Consider the following 18,157-nt stretch of genomic DNA (forward strand, 5'->3'; position numbering starts at 1 on the left):
AAAAAAGAGGTCATCAAAATAAAGGGATTATAAACGTACTAATTTGGTTAAAAAGTTTGTGATTTTTCTTAAGCACAACAATAATATAAAAGTATGTTATAATGGATATCATTTTAATCGTATTGACCCTCAGAATAAAGAACACGTCATTTTTACCATAAATTGTATACGGCGTGAAAACGAAACCTTCCAAAATTAGCAAAATTGCGTTTTTCGTTTTAATTTCCCCACAAAAATAGTGTTTTTTGGTTGCGCCATACATTTTATGATATAATGAATTATGTCATTACAAAGGACAACTGGTCACGCAAAAAACAAGCCCTCATACTAGTCTGTGGATGAAAATATAAAAGAGTTAGGATTTTTAGAAGGCGAGGAGGAAAAAATGAAAATGTAAAAATTAAATTGTCTGAGTCCTTAAGGCCAAAATGGGCTGAGTCCTTAAGGGGTTAAAAGGCGAGGAGGAAAAAATAAAAACGCAAAAATGAAAATCGGTGCAGTATTGACAAAATTTTTGGCTTTTAGCTTTTTTTCTCGTTTTATTTATTTATTTTTTGTAATAAAAGCATCTAAAATAATGAAAATCCTATAAAATAGACAAGACTGTAATACCAAATAACCGACACTAGATGTCGCTGTTCTGACTGAAGAATCCAAGAGAAGGAAGAAGCTTTTAGGAATCTCTGGTCATGTGACCCTTCTCGCCCCTCCTCCTCCACCCCGGAGCCGGTGACTGACACCTGTGCTGGTTCTGTGAGTGTTTGCATTGTCGTGTGTAGGTGTACAGTTCACACTATGCGGTAATTGGCAGAGATCTCTGCTCTATGACTTGTTTGAGCCCTGTTTACCAATTAGGGGCCTCCAACTGTTGCAGAACCACAACTCCCAGCATGCCCGGACAGCCGAAGGCTGTCCGGTAGGGTTGCCACCCTGCCGGTATTTTACCGGCACAGCCGGTATTTTCATCTACATTCCGGGCTGTGCCGGTAAGTTTGGATGAAAAATACCGGCCATGCAATGGCCGGTATTATTTATTCACTGACAGGTGCGGACGGAGCAGCATCCCCAGAAGAGCACTGCTTTCATGACCGGCCGTACAATGCCCAGGTCTGACACCAGCAGCCTGTGACAGGGAGAGCTCCGTGCGATGACAGGAAGAGATTGTACAGTGCTGGGGAGGGGGCGTGACCTCCTGTCTCCTCTCTCCCCCTCCCCCGCCTTCCCTCTGCCCCGTGCAGTTTTACAACCCTCCATAGGCAGAGCAGGGAGGGGAGAGGCCGTGTATCCTGTCTCCATCTGCTGCGCAGGGCGGGTGAGTGTCTGTGTATATATGTGTCTGTATATATGTGTCTGTATATATGTGTCTGTGTATATATGTGTGTGTGTTTACATGTGTCTGTGCATGTGTGTCTGTGTATATATGTGTGTGTATATATAGGTGTGTGTGTATATATAGGTGTGTGTGTGTATATATGTGTGTGTGTGTGGGGGGGGGGAGCTGCCTAATCTGGGGGACAACTATACTGATCTGGGGGACAACTATGCTCCTAATCTGGGGGACAACTATGCTGATCTGGGGGACAACTATACTGATCTGGGGGACAACTATGCTCCTAATCTGGGGGACAACTATGCTGATCTGGGGGACAACTATACTGATCTGGGGGACAACTATGCTCGTAATCTGGGGGACAACTGTGCTCCTAATCTGGGTTACATCTATGCTGCCTAATCTGGGGGACAACTATGCTGCCTAATCTGGGGGACAACTGTGCTCCTAATCTGGGGGACAACTATGCTGCCTAATCTGGGGGACAACTATGCTGCCTAATCTGGGGGACATCTATGCTGCCTAATCTGGGGGACATCTATGCTGCCTAATCTGGGGGACATCTATGCTGCCTAATCTGGGGGACATCTATGCTGCCTAATCTGGGGGACAGCTATGCTGCCTAATCTGGGGGACAGCTATGCTGCCTAATCTGGGGGACAGCTATGCTGCCTAATCTGGGGGACAACTATGCTGCCTAATCTGGGGGACAGCTATGCTGCCTAATCTGGGGGACATCTATGCTGCCTAATCTGGGGGACATCTATGCTGCCTACTCTGGGGGACAGCTATGCTCCTAATCTGGGGGACAACTGTGCTCCTAATCTGGGGGTCAACTATGCTGCCTGATCTGGGGGACAACTATGCTGCCTAATCTGGGGAAAAACTACCCGGCCCTCCACAATATTTTTAGTTTCTCATGTGGCCCCATGGGATAAATAATTGCCCACCCCATTCCTCCTCAACCCCGGACATTCCTAACCTGGAGCCGCCGGGGAAATGAGAAAGTGAAGACAAGAGACTGGTGAGACCTCTCTGCAAAATTGTGTATTTAATGCAGTGTTTCCCAACCAGGGTGCCTCCAGCTGTTGCAAAACTATTACTCCCAGCATGCCCAGACAGCCTTTGGCTGTCCGGGCATGCTGGGAGTTGTAGTTTTGCAATAGCTGGAGGCACCCTGGTTGGGAAACACTGATTTAATGTTTTAATGTGTGAAACTATGTGCTCCGCTCTGTATCTAATCCTGTCATGATACTGTCTGCTGAGCCTGTATATCCAAATCTGTCATGTGGGATATGAGCCTGTGTATCTAATCCTGTCATGTGCGATACTGCCTGATGAGCCTGTGTATCTAATCCTGTCATGTGCGATGCTGTCTGCTGAGCCTGTGTATCTAATCCTGTCATGTGTGATACTGTGAGCTGAGCCTGTGTATCTAATACTGTCATGTGTGATACTGTCTGCTGAGCCTGTACATCCACATCTGTCATGTGGGATACTATCTGCTGAGCCTGTGTATCTAATCCTGTCATGTGTGATACTGTCTGATTAGCCTGTTTATCTGACGTTGCGCAGGGGGACGTCACTCGTCATCAGAGAGAGCCAGCGTTGCTGTCGCGCACCACCACTACCGCCGCCGCTGGCATAAATAGGGTTTTGGTAGGTATTCTCTAAATGTAAATTTTTTGTGCGATATAGGAAAATTCCCCCCGCATATATATTGTATCCCTCCAATCCCCTATGCCATTTCTTAAACCCCCCTCCCATCCCCCGTGCCATTTCTTAAACCCCTGATCCCTCAGCAATCTGACCCCTCCCCTTTTGTAGCTCCACCCCCCACATAGCCACACCCATGACCGGTATTTTTCTGAGGGAAAGGTGGCAACCCTACTGTCCGGGCATGCTGGGAGTTGTAGTTTTGCAACAGCTGGAGGCCCTCTAGATGGGAAATACTGTGCTGGAGAAGTTGTATATTACACATGTATCCTTATTTCTACTCACAGTACTTTGTGGGCACAAAAAGAAAAAGTAAGTGCCCCCCTCACGTGACAGCCCTCACCCAAACTACTCTCCAGCTGTTGTGAAACTACAAATCCAAGCAGGTTGTGAGAGCCACAGGAAGACATGCCATGCTGGGAGTTGTAGTTTTTCAGCAGGCCGGAGATTGCACCATTATAATGTTAGGGGATAAGTGTATGATTGCGGGGGTCCGACTGCTGGGAACCCCGCAATCTCCTGTATGGGCCCGTTCTCCAGAGACTAGCGCAGGTAACAGCCAGCTCAGCCATTCACAGAGACCAGGGTTTGGTTTCAGCTGCTGATTTTCTGAGCCAACCGTCACTTTCGCTCGTCTCAGTAAGTGGGGGCCGAGCTCCCCTCCTCGATCAGACACTTGTTCCCTATTCTCTGTTCCCATGCTGATCCCCCTTTTTGCTCCTGGTTGACTTAAAGAGGACAGAGCGTGACCGTTGAGTTTGATGATTGGCTGAGAAGGTCACGTGACATCTGCGGAGAGCACCAGACGTCTGCTGCTCACCAGAGCGCTGACGGGAAGCAGAACGGGGGAACAGAGGCAGAGGTAAGTAAAAAAATTTTTTTTTTTTTTTTTTTTTTTTTTTAAAGATGAGGGAAACTAATGACTGTGACATGGAGAGATGAGGGGACACTAATGACTGTGACACAAGAAGAGATGAGCGGACACTAATGACTGTGACACAAGAAGAGATGAGGGGACACTAATGACTGTGACATGGAGAGATGAGGGGACACTAATGACTGACACAGGGAGAGATGAGGGGACACTAATGACTGTGAAACAAGAAGAGATAAGGGGACACTAATGACTGTGACACAGGGAGAGATGAGAGGACACTAATGATTATGACACAGAGAGATGAGGGGACACTAATGACTGTGACACAGGGATTGACCAGGGGACACTAATGACTGTGACACAGGGAGAGATGAGGGGACACTTATGACTGTGACACAGGGAGAGATGAGGGGACACTATTTACTGTGACACAAGTAGAGTTGAGGGGAGGGGCACTAATGACTGACACAGGGAGAGATGAGGGGACACTAATGACTGTGACACAGGGAGAGATGATGGGGACACTAATTACTGTGACAGGGAGAGATGATGGGGACACTAATGATTGTGACACAGGGAGAGATGAGGGGACACTAATGACTATGACACAGGGAGAGATGATGGGGACACTAATGACTGACACAATGCGAGATGAGAGGACACTAATGACTGTGACACAATGAGAGATGAGAGAACACTAATGACTGTGACACAGGGAGAGATGAGGGGACACTAATGACTGTGACACGGAGAGATGAGGGGACACTAATGACTGACACAGGGAGAGATGAGAGGACACTAATGACTGACACAGGGGGAGATGAGGGGACACTAATGACTGTGACACAGGGAGAGATGAGAGGACACTAATGACTATGACACAGGGAGAGATGAGGGGACACTAATGACTGTGACACAGGGAGAGATGAGGGGACACTAATGACTGATCACATGACGTGCGGTATCCTGGCTCCCAGATTGATAACACTTTATTCCAGCCTGGTCCTCTGCTCCCGCTGTAGAATTCTTTACCTCGACCCTCGTGTCTTGCAGGATTCCGCTGTGACCCTCAGGATGACCTCTTGGCCCCGCCTCCTCCTCTTCGGAGATTCAATCACCCAGGTGAGGAGATTTTCCGCTCGCTCCATCTGCAGTGTGAACAAGTGCTGATCCCTCACTTCAGTGTATAGCGGGGTCATTTATCATCATGGCCCCTCTGTATCCTCACCAAATCACTAGAGAGACATTGCCAGCGTCTTATCTGAACGCGGACATCTCCCTTCCCACAATGCTCTGCTCCCTAACAATGGAAATCTACTAAAATACTATATTTTGCCTTCACTGTTTGCTCCAGCTGTTGCAAAACTACAACTCCCAGCATGCCCAGACAGCCGAAGGCTGTCTGGGCATGCTGGGAGTTGTAGTTTTGCAACAGCTGGAGGCACACTGTTTGGAAAACACTTGATGGGAATACCTCTTTAAATCTACATGCTGGGAGTTGTAGTTTTGCAACAGCTGGAGGCACACTGTTTGGAAAACATTTGATGGGAATACCTCTTTAAATCTACATGCTGGGAGTTGTAGTTTTGCAACAGCTGGAGGCACACCATTTGGAAAACACTTGATGGGAATACCTCTTTAAATCTACATGCTGGGAGTTGTAGTTTTGCAACAGCTGGAGGCACACTGTTTGGAAAACACTTGATGGGAATACCTCTTTAAATCTACATGCTGGGAGTTGTAGTTTTGCAACAGCTGGAGGCACACCATTTGGAAAACACTTGATGGGAATACCTCTTTAAATCTACATGCTGGGAGTTGTAGTTTTGCAACAGCAGGAGGCACACTGTTTGGAAAACACTTGACGGGAATACTTCTTTAAATCTACATGCTGGGAGTTGACGTTTGCTTGATATTTTCTATGAATAAACATTCTTCCTCAGGGGTAATTATTTTTGTTCATGGTAAAAATGTAAATAAAGAATATAAAAAATAAATAAAATATATAAATATATATATATATTTTTTTAGTTTGCCTTTGAAACAAACGGCTGGGGAGCAACACTGGCTAACAAGCTTGTAAGGTGAGTATAGGCCGGTTTACATAGGACAGAAACGGGGAGAGTTACAGGTGGCGCACCAGTCTCCCCCCTCCCCTTGTGCAGCATTTACCATATTCGTTAAAGGGGTACTCCGCCGCAAACATCTTAACCCATAGAGGGGTAAGGTGTTAGATCATGGGGGTCCCATCGCTGGGGGCCCCTGCAGCGCCCTTTCATTTGGCGATGCTACTGCCCCCCCCCCCTTGAATGCGGAAGCTGCGTTCCTGACACCGCCGCTGCCGGCACGGAAATCATGGGGGTCCCCAGCAGCGGGACCCCCACGATCTAACATCTTATCTCCATCCTTTGGATATTTGCGGCAGAGTACCCCTTTAAAGGGGTATTCCAAGATCTGACTGCTTCAGGGGCTGTAAAGTTAGTGTAGTCCATAATATAGTGTCTGTACCTGTGTTTGATGGTGGTCTCGCAATTCTTCTGTGATTTTTGCCCCAAACGTTTATTTTTAACAGCATACAAAATGAGGTCTCAGGTTTTCCCAGGTTGCAGTGCGGCCCGAGATTTTACATCACTAGTCAGGTGATCAGAGGGAGCCTGTCTTTGCTTCAATGGGTGAAGCGACCACTGGGTGGGAGGGAGATCATTCTTCAAGGAATTGTAGTTTTTCAACAGCTGGAGGCACCCTGGTCAGAAAACACTGGTCTGTTGCATGGAAGGAAACACAGGTGTGTTTCAATGGGTGGGGTGACTGATGTGTGTGAGGGAGAAAAGTGACCTTACACTTACAAACAAGGGATCCTCAGACTTGTAGTTGGTGACCACTGTTGTAAAAAGTAGGGGCTTCAGAAACATGGTGTTTTGTGCTGACCTACTAGATAATGTGGTTTCTCTCTTTTTATCGCAGAAAATGTGACGTTCTCAACCGTGGCCTGTCAGGGTACAACACCAGATGGGCAAAACACATCCTGCCAAAGCTCATCCCTAATAGCTGCGATGCCGAAAACATTGCCGCCGTTACTATTTTCTTTGGCGCCAATGACAGCTCCATAAAAGGTAAATACTCTTTGTGTCAAATCTCACACCTACACACAGATCGTGTACAAACAGCACTGGAGTGAGATATAGAAACAGAGCTCGGCTGGCAGCTGACTGTCAATCAAGCAAAGATGGGGAAGGGAGGGGGAGGGAGGACGCGTTCCAGCCCTCAGCACTTTATCCCCTTAAGGACGCAGCCCTTTTTTCACAATTCTGACCACCGTCGCTTTATGAATTAATAACTCTAAGATGCTTTTACCGAATATTCTGATTCTGAGATTGTTTTTTCGTGACATATTCTACTTTATTTTGGCGGTAAATTTTCGTCGTTACTTGCATCCTTTTTTTTTTTTTTTAAACATATTTTATTCCAATTTAACAGCTTAACAGCATAACATATGGGACACATACAGGTAACCTCCACGCAGGGAAGTAGTACTCACGTTTCTGCATATAACAATAAATAGAAAAAAACGAACATGCTCATAGAACATTGATCAGAATAGGTCAAAATATAAACGTCCATCAATCCTTGCATCCTTTTTTGGTGAAAAATCCCAAAATGTCATGAAATTTTTGAAAATGTTGCATTTTTCTAACTTTGAAGCTCTCTGCTTGTAAGGAAAATGGATATTCCCAATAAATGTTATTTTTCTTCACAAATACAATATGTCCACTTTATGTTGGCATCATAAAATGGACATATTTTTACTTTTTGAAAAAATTAGAGGGATTCAAAGTAGAGCAGCAATTTTCAAAAATGTCATGAAAATTGCAAAATCTGAAGAGGCAGATGTTACAGAACTACAACTCCCAGCATGCCTGGGCAGTCTAGGCATGCTGAGAGTTGTAGTTTGGCAACATCTGGAGGGCTACCGTTTGGGCACCACTGTAACAGTGGTCTCCAAACTGTGACCCTCAAGATGTTGCATGCTGGGAGTTGCAGTTCAGCCTTCCTAGCGGTTGCCACAGTAAAGATTGCTTTACTTTCACTTTCATTTGAACCAACCCCCCCCCCCGTCGTTTCCCTACCTGAGCCAGGATCTCTGCAGTCTCCAGGATGATCTGCGGTCCCCACACCATCTTCTCCTCCAGGTACCATCCCCCATCTTCTCCCCCGTTCTGCGCCCACTGTCCTGCGCTGCCATTGGTCAGAATCAGTTCTGACCAATGGCAGGGGATAGGAGGAGATCGCAGCACTGCAACCTCACTCCTATCCCTCAGAATGATCGGGGCTGTCACTGACAGCTCCGATCATCCCTATTTTCCTGGTGATCGGGTCACCAGAGACCCGATCAGCCCAGAATAGCAGAAAATCGCATGTCTGAATTGACATGCGATTTTCTGCGATCGCCGACATGGGGGGGGTCTCAGGAACACCCTCGGCAATGTGCCGTGATGCCTGCTGAATGATTTCAGCAGGCATCCTGGTCCGGTCCCCACCCGGCTAGCGGCGTGGACCGGAATTCCCATGGGCATATGCATATGGCCTATGTCCTTAAGGACTCGGGATGCAGGGCGTATGCATACGCCCGGGGTCCTGAAGAGGTTAAGGGGCTTGACACTTGGCACCAGAAAATAAAAGCATTTTTCTATGGATTATACAGGTATATGAAAGGTACCAGGTGTCTCCTTGCCCTAACAGTGTCAGCAGTTTGGAAGGTGAATTGCAGCTGACATATTCCCTTTAAAGGGATTATCCAGGAATAGGAAGAACAAATTTCTTCTAAAAACAGCACCACACCTGTCCTCAGGTTGTGTGTGGTATTACAACTTGGCTCCATTCACTTCCATGGAACTGAGCTGCAGAACCACACCCAACCTGGAGACAGAGGTGGTGCTGTTTTTGGAAGAAATCAGATCTGGTTTTCTAATCTTGGGTAACATAGTTAGTATGGTTGAAAAGACATACGTCCATCAAGTCCAACCAGGGAATTGAAGGGAAGGATGTAAGGGGATAAGAGGAAGGGATGTAGTTTTATAATTCTGCATAAGCATTAATGTTATTTTGTTCCAGGAATGTATCTAACCCTGTTTTAAAGCTGTTAATTGTTCCTGCTGTGACCAGTTCCTGAGGTAGACTGTTCCATAAATTCACAGTCCTCACGGTAAAGAAGGCGTGTCGCCCCTTTAGACTAAACCTTTTCTTCTCCAGACGGAGGGAGTGCCCCCTCGTCCTTTGGGGGGTTTAACCTGGAACAGTTTTTCTCCCTTAAGGGGTTTAAAATACTATGAAGTCTTTCCCTTAAAGGGGTACTCCGGTGGAAAACTTTTTTTTTTTTAAATCAACTGGTGCCAGAAAGTTAATCAGATTTGTAACTTACTTCTATTAAAAAATCTTAATCCTTCCAGTACTTTTTAAGGGCTGTATACTACAGAGGAAATGCTTTTCTTTTTGGATTTCTCTTCTGTCACAACCACAGTGCTCTCTGCTGTCCATTTTAGGAACTATCCAGAGCAGCATATGTTTGCTATGGGATTTTCTCCTAAAATCTCCTAAAATTTCCTAAAATGGACAGCAGAGGTCAGCAGAGAGCACTGTGCTCGTGACAGAAGAGAAATCCAAAAAGAAAAGCATTTCCTCTGTAGTATACAGCCACTAGTAAGTACTGGAAGGATTGAGATTTTTTTTTAAATAAAAGTAATTTACAAATCTGTTTAACTTTCTGGCATCAGTTGATTTAAAAAAAAAAAAAAAAAAGTTTTCCACCGGAGTACCCCTTTAAGGGAAAGACTTCATAGTATTTTTCACTCCAGGTACAATTTAAAGGAAACCTGTCACTTAAATGGGCACTGTCATTTCATCAAAAACTTTTCAACACATTGTAGAGACAAGTCAAAAGTTTTGATCGGTCAGGGTCGGAGTGCCTGGACCCTGACCGATCGCTAGAACAGGAGAAGTGTGCGCTAAGTGAGAAAAACCTACAATGTAAGTCTATGGGATTGTCTCCCAGCTTTATCTAGCGATTGGTGGGGGGTCTGAACACTCGGACCTCCACCCGATCAAAACTTTTGACATGTCTCTAGGTAGGACACAGTAAAAGTTTTTTTAAAGCGACAGGTCCACTTTAAACAATGCAGTCCGATCTGTAAGCAGCATGACATAGAGGAGCTGAACAGATTGATAACAATTATAGTGGAGAAAGATTTGGTATAACTTGTATTCTATTCATTTTAGTTCTTGATCATTCTGGGCTAAGTAGTCCAGTGGGCGGTCCTACTCAGTGATGGACAGCTTTCCTTGTATGTGCGTACATAGATAGCTGTCAATCACTGATTAGGACCGCCCATTGGACACCTAAGCCCAGAATGATCAAGAACTAAAATAAATAGTATACAAGTTATATATCAATCTACCCAGTTCCTCCTCTACGCCGCATCGGACAACTTTAACCTAGTGTTATCCAAATGGCATTTCTCCAGCTGTTGCAAATCCACAACTCCCAGCATGCCCGTACAGCCAACGGCGCTGAACACTGCTGTACGCTCCTCCGACATCGGTACGTTACATCCATTTGCGCCCCCCCTGCCAACGGGGCTGCTAAGGGAGACGTGAAAATCAATGCCCTCCCCCCCCCCCCCTTTCCATATTGGGGCATACGAGGATTACAAGGCTGCGATTTATTCACAAAAAATCCATCAAGCCAGAAGCAGTGGTGAGAGATTTTTGATTATTGACTTTTGTTACATTGACTTTATGTTACAAGTTTATTTTGCCACAAAACCGAATATCTATCCATACCTTTTGCGGATTTCATTATTTTTTCATTTGCAGATTTATGGACTTATTGGAACATTAATTCATCATTTTTTATATTTTTTATATTCTATTTCCGATATCCCACTAGGGCCCAGTGGGATTTTCATCAGACAGTGCCAGTTTAATGTGTTACTTGGTCATTGTTTTATATATTTATATTTTATAATCTGAATTAAAAACAATTTTTGATTAACGCTGCTACAATATATTATTGCCCACATCACTATGCACCATCGGTGAGGTCCTAGAGGCATAAGCTATAGATTCTAATTGATATTTATTATTGTTGCCGGTGGGGTCCGGCTTTAGCTTTGATTGCCTCGGTCCTTCTGTTGTGAGCTGCACCTAATTTCAAATTTACAAATCTGTTTAACTTTCTGGCACCAGTTGATTTAAAAAAAAAAAAAAAGTTGTCCACCCTTTTAATGCACATGCATTACTTCGATCTATATAAGCAATCTGATGATTGCTTATATAAAGCTTTTAGGGAGGCCAAAGGCTGTCCCTAAAAGTGTCCCTACAGTGTTTCCAAACCAGTGTGCCACCAGCTGTGGCAAAACTACAACTCCCAGCATGCCCGGACAGCCAACGGCTGTCCGGGCATGCTGGGAGTTGTAGTTTTGCAACAGCTGGAGACATACATGCTGGGAGCTGTAGTATTGCAGGACCCTTATTGGCTGCCTTAACAGAAAAAAACAAGTAGCCCTGTTATATAACATTCGTATTTCATCCTCATCTGTTCCACATACACTGTAGTAATAAGGACGCCCCCTGCTGGCCACTGCTGCATTTACTGACAATTACTGTTCGTTTTCTTTAACATAGAGGAAAACCCTCAGCAGCACGTCCCGCTGGAAGAATACACTGAGAATCTAAGGAGCATGATCCAGTATCTGAAGAGCGTGCATATCGGGCAGGATAAAATCGTTCTGATCACGCCGCCTCCCATTCACGAACCGTCTTGGGAAAAGCAATGCTTCACGAAAGGTAACGGCACCTGGATAACACTACGGGGCACGTTATAAATCTCCCACCATAGATTCAGAACACAGCCTGGTAAGGGGAACAAGCAGATTATTGCTGCCGACGGTCCGAGAACATACAGCGGGCTACGCCAAATCTCTCGCACCTCTGCAAACCCCTGTGCAGAGCTGTCACGTAGGAAAAAGAGCAGCTAGGAACTAATCATCACATCCTATCAATTACTCCCTGGGCTCAGCGACGCGTCACAGCAGCGCAGGAGGGACTGGAAGTTAGAGAGGGAAAAGTGTCACACTGAGGCTCTGGGCATAGCAGGGTGATGAAATGGTACAAGGGGGGGGGGGGGGGTTATGAAATGGCACAAAGATGTGATGAAATGGCACAAGGGAGTGATTAAATGGCACAGGGGGGTGATGAAGTGGCACAAAAGGGTGGCGAAATGGCACAAGGGGGTGATAAGGTAGCACAGTAGGGTAATGAAATGGCAAAAGGGGGATGATGAAATGGTACAAGGGAGTGATTAAATGGCACAGGTGAGTGAGGATGTGGTACAGGGGGGTGATGAAGTGGCACGGGGGTGATGAAGTGGCACAAGGGAGTGATGAAGTGGCACAATAGTGTGGTGAAATGGCGCAAGGGGGTGATAAGGTAACACAGTTGGGTAATGAAGTGGCACAAAAGGGTGGTAAAATGGCACAAGGGGGTGATAAGGTAGCACAGTAGGGTAATGAAGTGGCACAAGGGGTTGATGAAGAAGCACATGAGGGTGGTGAAATGGCACAGGGGGTAAAGAAATGGCATGGGGGGGTGATGAAATGGCACAAAGATGTGATGAAATGACACAAGGGAGTGATTAAATGACAGGTGGGTGAAGAAGTGGCACAGGGGGGTGATGAAGTGGTGCAAGGGAGGGATGAAGTGGCACAGAAGGGTGGTGAAATGGCACAAGAGTGATGAAATGGCACAGGAGGGTGATAAAATGGTACAAGAGTGTGATGAATTGGCACAAGAGAGTGATTAAATGGCACAGGTGGGTGAAGAAGTGGCACAGGGGGGTGATGAAGTGGCACAAAAAGCTATGAAATGGCACAAGAATCTGTTTAATGGAACACAATGTTTTATGTTATTTTGAACATTTGGACATTGAGTCCTAACATTTGCGTAAATTCTTTCGCTCTCTCTAAGAGCTGTAACAATGTTTGCAGAAGCAGGCAGGTTTGGACACTCATGTTGCTGGAGCGGGCAGTAATAGTCAGGAATTCAGTGGGAGCGGCAGGGCTGTGGAGTCGGTAGATAAATGGTCCGACTCCAGAGTTTTCTGTACTTCCAACTCCGACTCCCCGACTCCGACTCCTCTGTATTAATATGCAAATGTATTTTATACATTCCTTGAAGGAAAGAAAGGTAAGATACCTGTCATTACCACAGGACTACTGGCTGGGAAGCCAACAGTCTACTGTATTGAACAGTTTGTGTGCTGATCTGCTGCTGAAGATAGGGCAGTGGGAGGATCCAGGAAGGGGCATTTATTATAAAACATGATTTCCCTAGTAGAATCCCATAGTCATGTTTAAAGTTTAAAGGGGTACTCCCCCCTAGACATCTTATCCCCGGGGTCCCGCTGCTGGCGACCCCCGGGATCGCCGCTGCGGTACCGCACTTTCATTACTACACAGAGCGAGTTCGGGGGACGGATACAGAGCGATACAGTGGAAGGATCAGCGTAATGTCATAGCTCCGCCCCTCATGACATCATGGCCCGCCCCCTTAATGCAAGTCTATGGCAGGGGGCGTGAAGACCGCCACGCCCCCTCCCATAGACTTGTATTGAGGGGGCTGGCCGTGACATCACGAAGGGTAGAGCCATGACGTAACTATGCTCCAACCCCTGTATCGCCCGTCATTACGCACAGAGCGAACTCGCTCTGTGCAGTAATGATAGCGCGGTGCCGCAGCAGCAATCTCGGGGGTCCCCAGCAGCGGGACCCCGGCGATCTGACATCTTATCCCCTATCCTTTAGATAGGAGATAAGATGTCTAGGTGCGGAGTACCCCTTTAAGCTAACAATCGAGTTTACAAGTTTTTATAGCCTTAGCTGAATGGCAGCAGTTTTTCCAATGGTTTACAGCTTCAGTCTTGAACTATTGACCCTCCATTCCCTTCACTTATACAAGTGTCTCTAGTCCTGCAAAAAACATATTTCCTTAACCCCTTATCAGTGAGAGGCTAGGTTACCCATGGGTTCCCTGTAACAGCAGAACACAACACTATGGAAAGTAGAAGTATTGCCGCTCCTAATTGTGCGTTGTGTGCCATATAGTAAAGCACATGAAAAGCTTCTTCATGGTCACTTAACGTGTTCGTTTTGCGGTTACGTGAGGCACTGCATGCATTGGTCTTTATTAAGTCATTAATTCTAACTTTTTGTGAATTGGGACATTTAAACTTGCTTTTTTTATTTTATTTTTTTATTCCAATCTAAATTTAGTAGGAGTCGGAGTCGGTGCATTGTTTGCCGACTCCGACTCCAGGTACCCAAAATTTCGTCCGACTCCTCGACTCCACAGCCCTGGGGAGCGGGATGACGAAAACAGCCCCGCACAGGGCTCTATCCCTAGACTAAAGGTTATCACCAGTCTGTCTTGGGTCGATAGTTTAACCTGACACAGATAAACTGAGCTTATACTAATTGTACAGAGTGGTCATAGACACTAATATTTCCATCTTCTCATTATACAGGATGCAAGTTAAATCGTCTGAACTCTATAGCTGGGACATACGCCAAGGCCTGTGCTCAGGTTGGCACGGAGTACGGAACAGATGTTGTGGATTTGTGGACACTCATGCAGGAAGGCTGCGCGGTAAGAGGAATCATGACGGAATATGGAAAACATTACCCGCCAGTCACACGTTTTATGTTCCATGGTTTATCCATAAACACAACGCTATCAGTGTAAAGGTCATACACGTTAGACATGTGCCGGCTGAAACCTACTATTTTGTCGGGACTGATGTCTAATGTGTATGGGCGATGAATTGTAGCGAAAAAACCCTTTGGATGAAGCGACGCAGATCCCTGGTAAATCCAGTGCACGATCAAATGTAGCAGATTATCTTTTATTCCAACAAAACTATAAGACAAAAATGACACGTTTCAGGGTTCACTGACCCCCCTTTATCAGATTGAGCCAGATTGATTAATCCGAAGAAGGGGTCTGTGAACCCAGAAATGCGTAATTTCCATATTATACTTTTGTTGCAATAAAGATCATGTGCTACATTTGATCACTAGTCATATGATTTGTTCTAGAACTCATTTCTTCTGTTTGAGTTGTTATTTTGTCTATTTTAGCTGCAAATTTTGGAACAATGGCTCTATTGTGCGCCTTTTTACATGATGTAGCTGTAAGTGTTTTTGTAGAACAGTGTTTCCCAACCAGGGTGCCTCCAGCTGTTGCAAATCTACAACTCCCAGCATGCCCGGACAGCCTTCGGCTGTCCGGGCATGCTGGGAGTTGTTGTTTTGCAACAGCTGGAAGCACCCTGGTTGGGAAACACGGGGTTATCCAGGAAAAAAAAATGTTTTATATATCAACTGGCTCCAGAAAGTTAAATAGATTTGTAAATTACTTCTTTTAAAAAATCTTAATCCTTTCAGCACTTATGAGCTTCTGAAGTTAAGGTTGTTCTTTTCTGTCTAAATCCTCTCTGATGACACCTGTCTCAGGAACCGCCCAGTTTAGAAGCAAATCCCCATAGCAAACCTCTTCTAAACTGGGCGGTTCCTGAGACATGTGTCATCATAGAGCACTTAGACAGAAAAGAACAACCTTAACTTCAGAAGCTCATAAGTACTGAAAGGATTAAGATTTTTTAAAAGAAGTAATTTACAAATCTGTTTAACTTTCTGGGGCCAGTTGATATATATATATATATATATATATATATATAAAAAGTTTTAACCTGGATAACCCCTTTAATAAATCCCCTCCCCCATGTGTTCCAGGACTGCACAGTGTACCTATCAGACGGGCTCCATTTATCAGATGAAGGCAACAAGTTCCTGGAGTCCAAACTGTGGCCCCTCTTGGAGAAGAAGCTGGAGTCCCTGCCTTTTATCTTACCTTATTGGAACGACGTGGACAATAATAACCCAGAATCCTCTCTGTTCCAAAGCATTGCTGAAAAGAAAGATCAATGACCCGCTTCACCATAGTAGGTTATACCCTAAAATTGGGGATTCAGGGCTACAGGATCACCCATTGTAGGACAGCATTATTTAGACCAGGCTTAGGCAACCTTCAGCACTGCAGATGTTTTGGACTACATCTCCCATGATGCTCTTAGAGCCAAAATACTGACAAAGCATCATGGGAAACGTAGTCCAAACATCTGCAGTGCTGAAGGTTGCCTATCCCTGATTTAGACCATTCTGTACACTTTGGGCAGACCCATCCTTGGTTTACACGTTCTTCTCCAGATTAGAGATGAGCGAACTTACAGTAAATTCGATTCGTCACGAACTTCTCAGCTCGGCGATTGCTGACTTTTCCTGCATAAATTAGTTCAGCTTTCCGGTGTTCCCGTGGGCTGGAAAAGGTGGATACATTCCTAGGAAAGAGTCTCCTAAGACTGTATCCACCTTTTCCAGCCCACGGGAGCACCTGAAGGCTGAACTAATTTATGCAGGAAAAGTCGTCAACTGCCGAGCCGAGAAGTTCGTGACGAATCGAATTTACTGTAAGTTCGCTCATCTCTACTCCAGATCTCTCAGGTTACAATGCTGCCGCCGCTCCCTGGATCTGATCACATTATAATGCGAGGGGCATCGGGACGATTCTTATGGCACTATAGTTCATGTAAGGCTGAGGCTTGGCGGAAGCGAACAATAAATCTGGATTCTTATGTTTGAAAGATTTGTGTCAGTCATTACTGTTCCCTCATCTCCTTCCCCCTGTGTGTCATTTAATAATGTCCCCTCAGCTCCCCGTGTGTCACAGCCATAAGTGTCCTCCTATATAAAAAAAAAACAAAATGTTTTACATACCTTTGTCCGGTGTTCAGCATCTGCCGTCTCTGGTAAACGCTCTGGTGTACAGCAGAGAATGTCAGTCTGCACTTTCCTGTCACATGATGGGTGAAGCCAATCAGCAGCCTCACCGTGATGCTCCCTACTCCTATATACGAAGCATCATCGCCGAGGCTGCTGATTGGCTGTGGCGGTCACCTGACATCTGCTGCTATTGTAACACCAGAGCGCCGACCACAGGTAGAACAGTGCATCAGCGCAGAAACGTAGGCGGAGGTAAGTGCAGTTTATTTATTTATTTAATTTTTTAACCCCTTAACTACAGATGTAAATGTAAGTCCTGGTGCGGAGCTACTTCGCACCAGGACGTACATTTACGTCCTGTACATGACCGCGAGCAGCGGAGCGGTGCTCGCGTCATGCACTGCAGGTCCCGGCGGATATCAGCGATCATGCCAATCTCCGCCATTAACCTTTCAGATGCCGTGATCAATACAGATCACGGCATCTGCGGCAATGCGCACACTTAAAGGGGTATTCCAGGAAAAAAATTTTTTTAAATCAACTGGCTCTAGAAGGTTAAACAGATTTGTAAATTACTTATATTAAAAAAATCTTAATCCTTCCAATAATTATCAGATGCTGAAGTTGAGTTGTTCTTTTCTGTCTGACAACAGTGCTCTCTGCTGACATCTCTGCTTGTCTCGGGAACTGCACAGAGTAGAAGAGGATTGTTATGGGGATTTGCTTCTACTCTGGACAGTTCCCGAGACAGGTGTCATCAGAGAGCACTTAGACTGAAAGAACAACTCAACTTCAGCAGCTCATAAGTACTGAAATGTTTAAGATTTTTTAAATAGAAGCAATTTGCAAATCTGTTTAACTTTCCGGAGCCAGTTGATATATATAAAAACGTTTTTTCCTGGATAACCCCTTTAAATAGATAGTCTAAAATGGTGGACGGAGGTCCCCTCACCTGCCTCTGCCCGTCTCCTGGGGTCTTCTGCTCTGGTCTGAGATCGTGCGTAAATGTCAGAACTATTAAAATATAATGTTAATGATCCTGTACTGTGAACGGCGTAAACGTAAAAAATAAAATAAAAAGTCCAAAAGTTCTGCCTTTTTGTAACTTTTTATTCCATAAAGGAGATTTTATTTGTACTCGCCGTAAAATCTCTTTCATGCAGCATTCATTGGGGGACACCTATACTTATATATATATATATATATATAGATATATATATATATAGATAGATATATATAGATATATAGATATATATAGATATAGATATAGATATATATATAGATATAGATATATATATAGATATAGATATAGATATAGATATATATATAGATATAGATATAGAT

At 45.0% G+C, this 18,157-nt stretch overlaps 1 protein-coding gene across 5 annotated transcripts; it reads left to right on the forward strand.

Moving 5' to 3' along the window:
• Positions 1-666: 666 nt before the first annotated feature.
• On the forward strand, positions 667-16,307 carry IAH1 (isoamyl acetate hydrolyzing esterase 1 (putative)). 5 transcript variants are annotated; one of them, XM_056563076.1, is made up of 8 exons: positions 704-753; positions 2,906-2,989; positions 4,977-5,045; positions 5,955-6,007; positions 6,888-7,036; positions 11,604-11,765; positions 14,500-14,621; positions 15,767-16,307. In XM_056563076.1, the coding sequence occupies exons 3-8, from the start codon at positions 4,998-5,000 to the stop codon at positions 15,959-15,961; spliced, it is 729 nt and encodes a 242-aa protein (XP_056419051.1). In that variant the 5' UTR covers positions 704-753; positions 2,906-2,989; positions 4,977-4,997; the 3' UTR covers positions 15,962-16,307. The 5 variants fall into 5 exon arrangements, with proteins under 5 accessions (XP_056419048.1, XP_056419051.1, XP_056419049.1 ...); XM_056563074.1 differs by lacking the exon at positions 2,906-2,989 and adding an exon at positions 3,782-3,908 and having other exon boundaries at positions 735-753; positions 15,767-16,306; XM_056563072.1 differs by lacking the exons at positions 704-753; positions 2,906-2,989 and adding exons at positions 781-800; positions 3,782-3,908.
• Positions 16,308-18,157: the final 1,850 nt, after the last annotated feature.

The sequence above is a fragment of the Hyla sarda genome, chromosome 3, assembly GCF_029499605.1.
Source record: "Hyla sarda isolate aHylSar1 chromosome 3, aHylSar1.hap1, whole genome shotgun sequence".
NCBI classification, from domain to species: Eukaryota; Metazoa; Chordata; class Amphibia; order Anura; family Hylidae; genus Hyla; species Hyla sarda.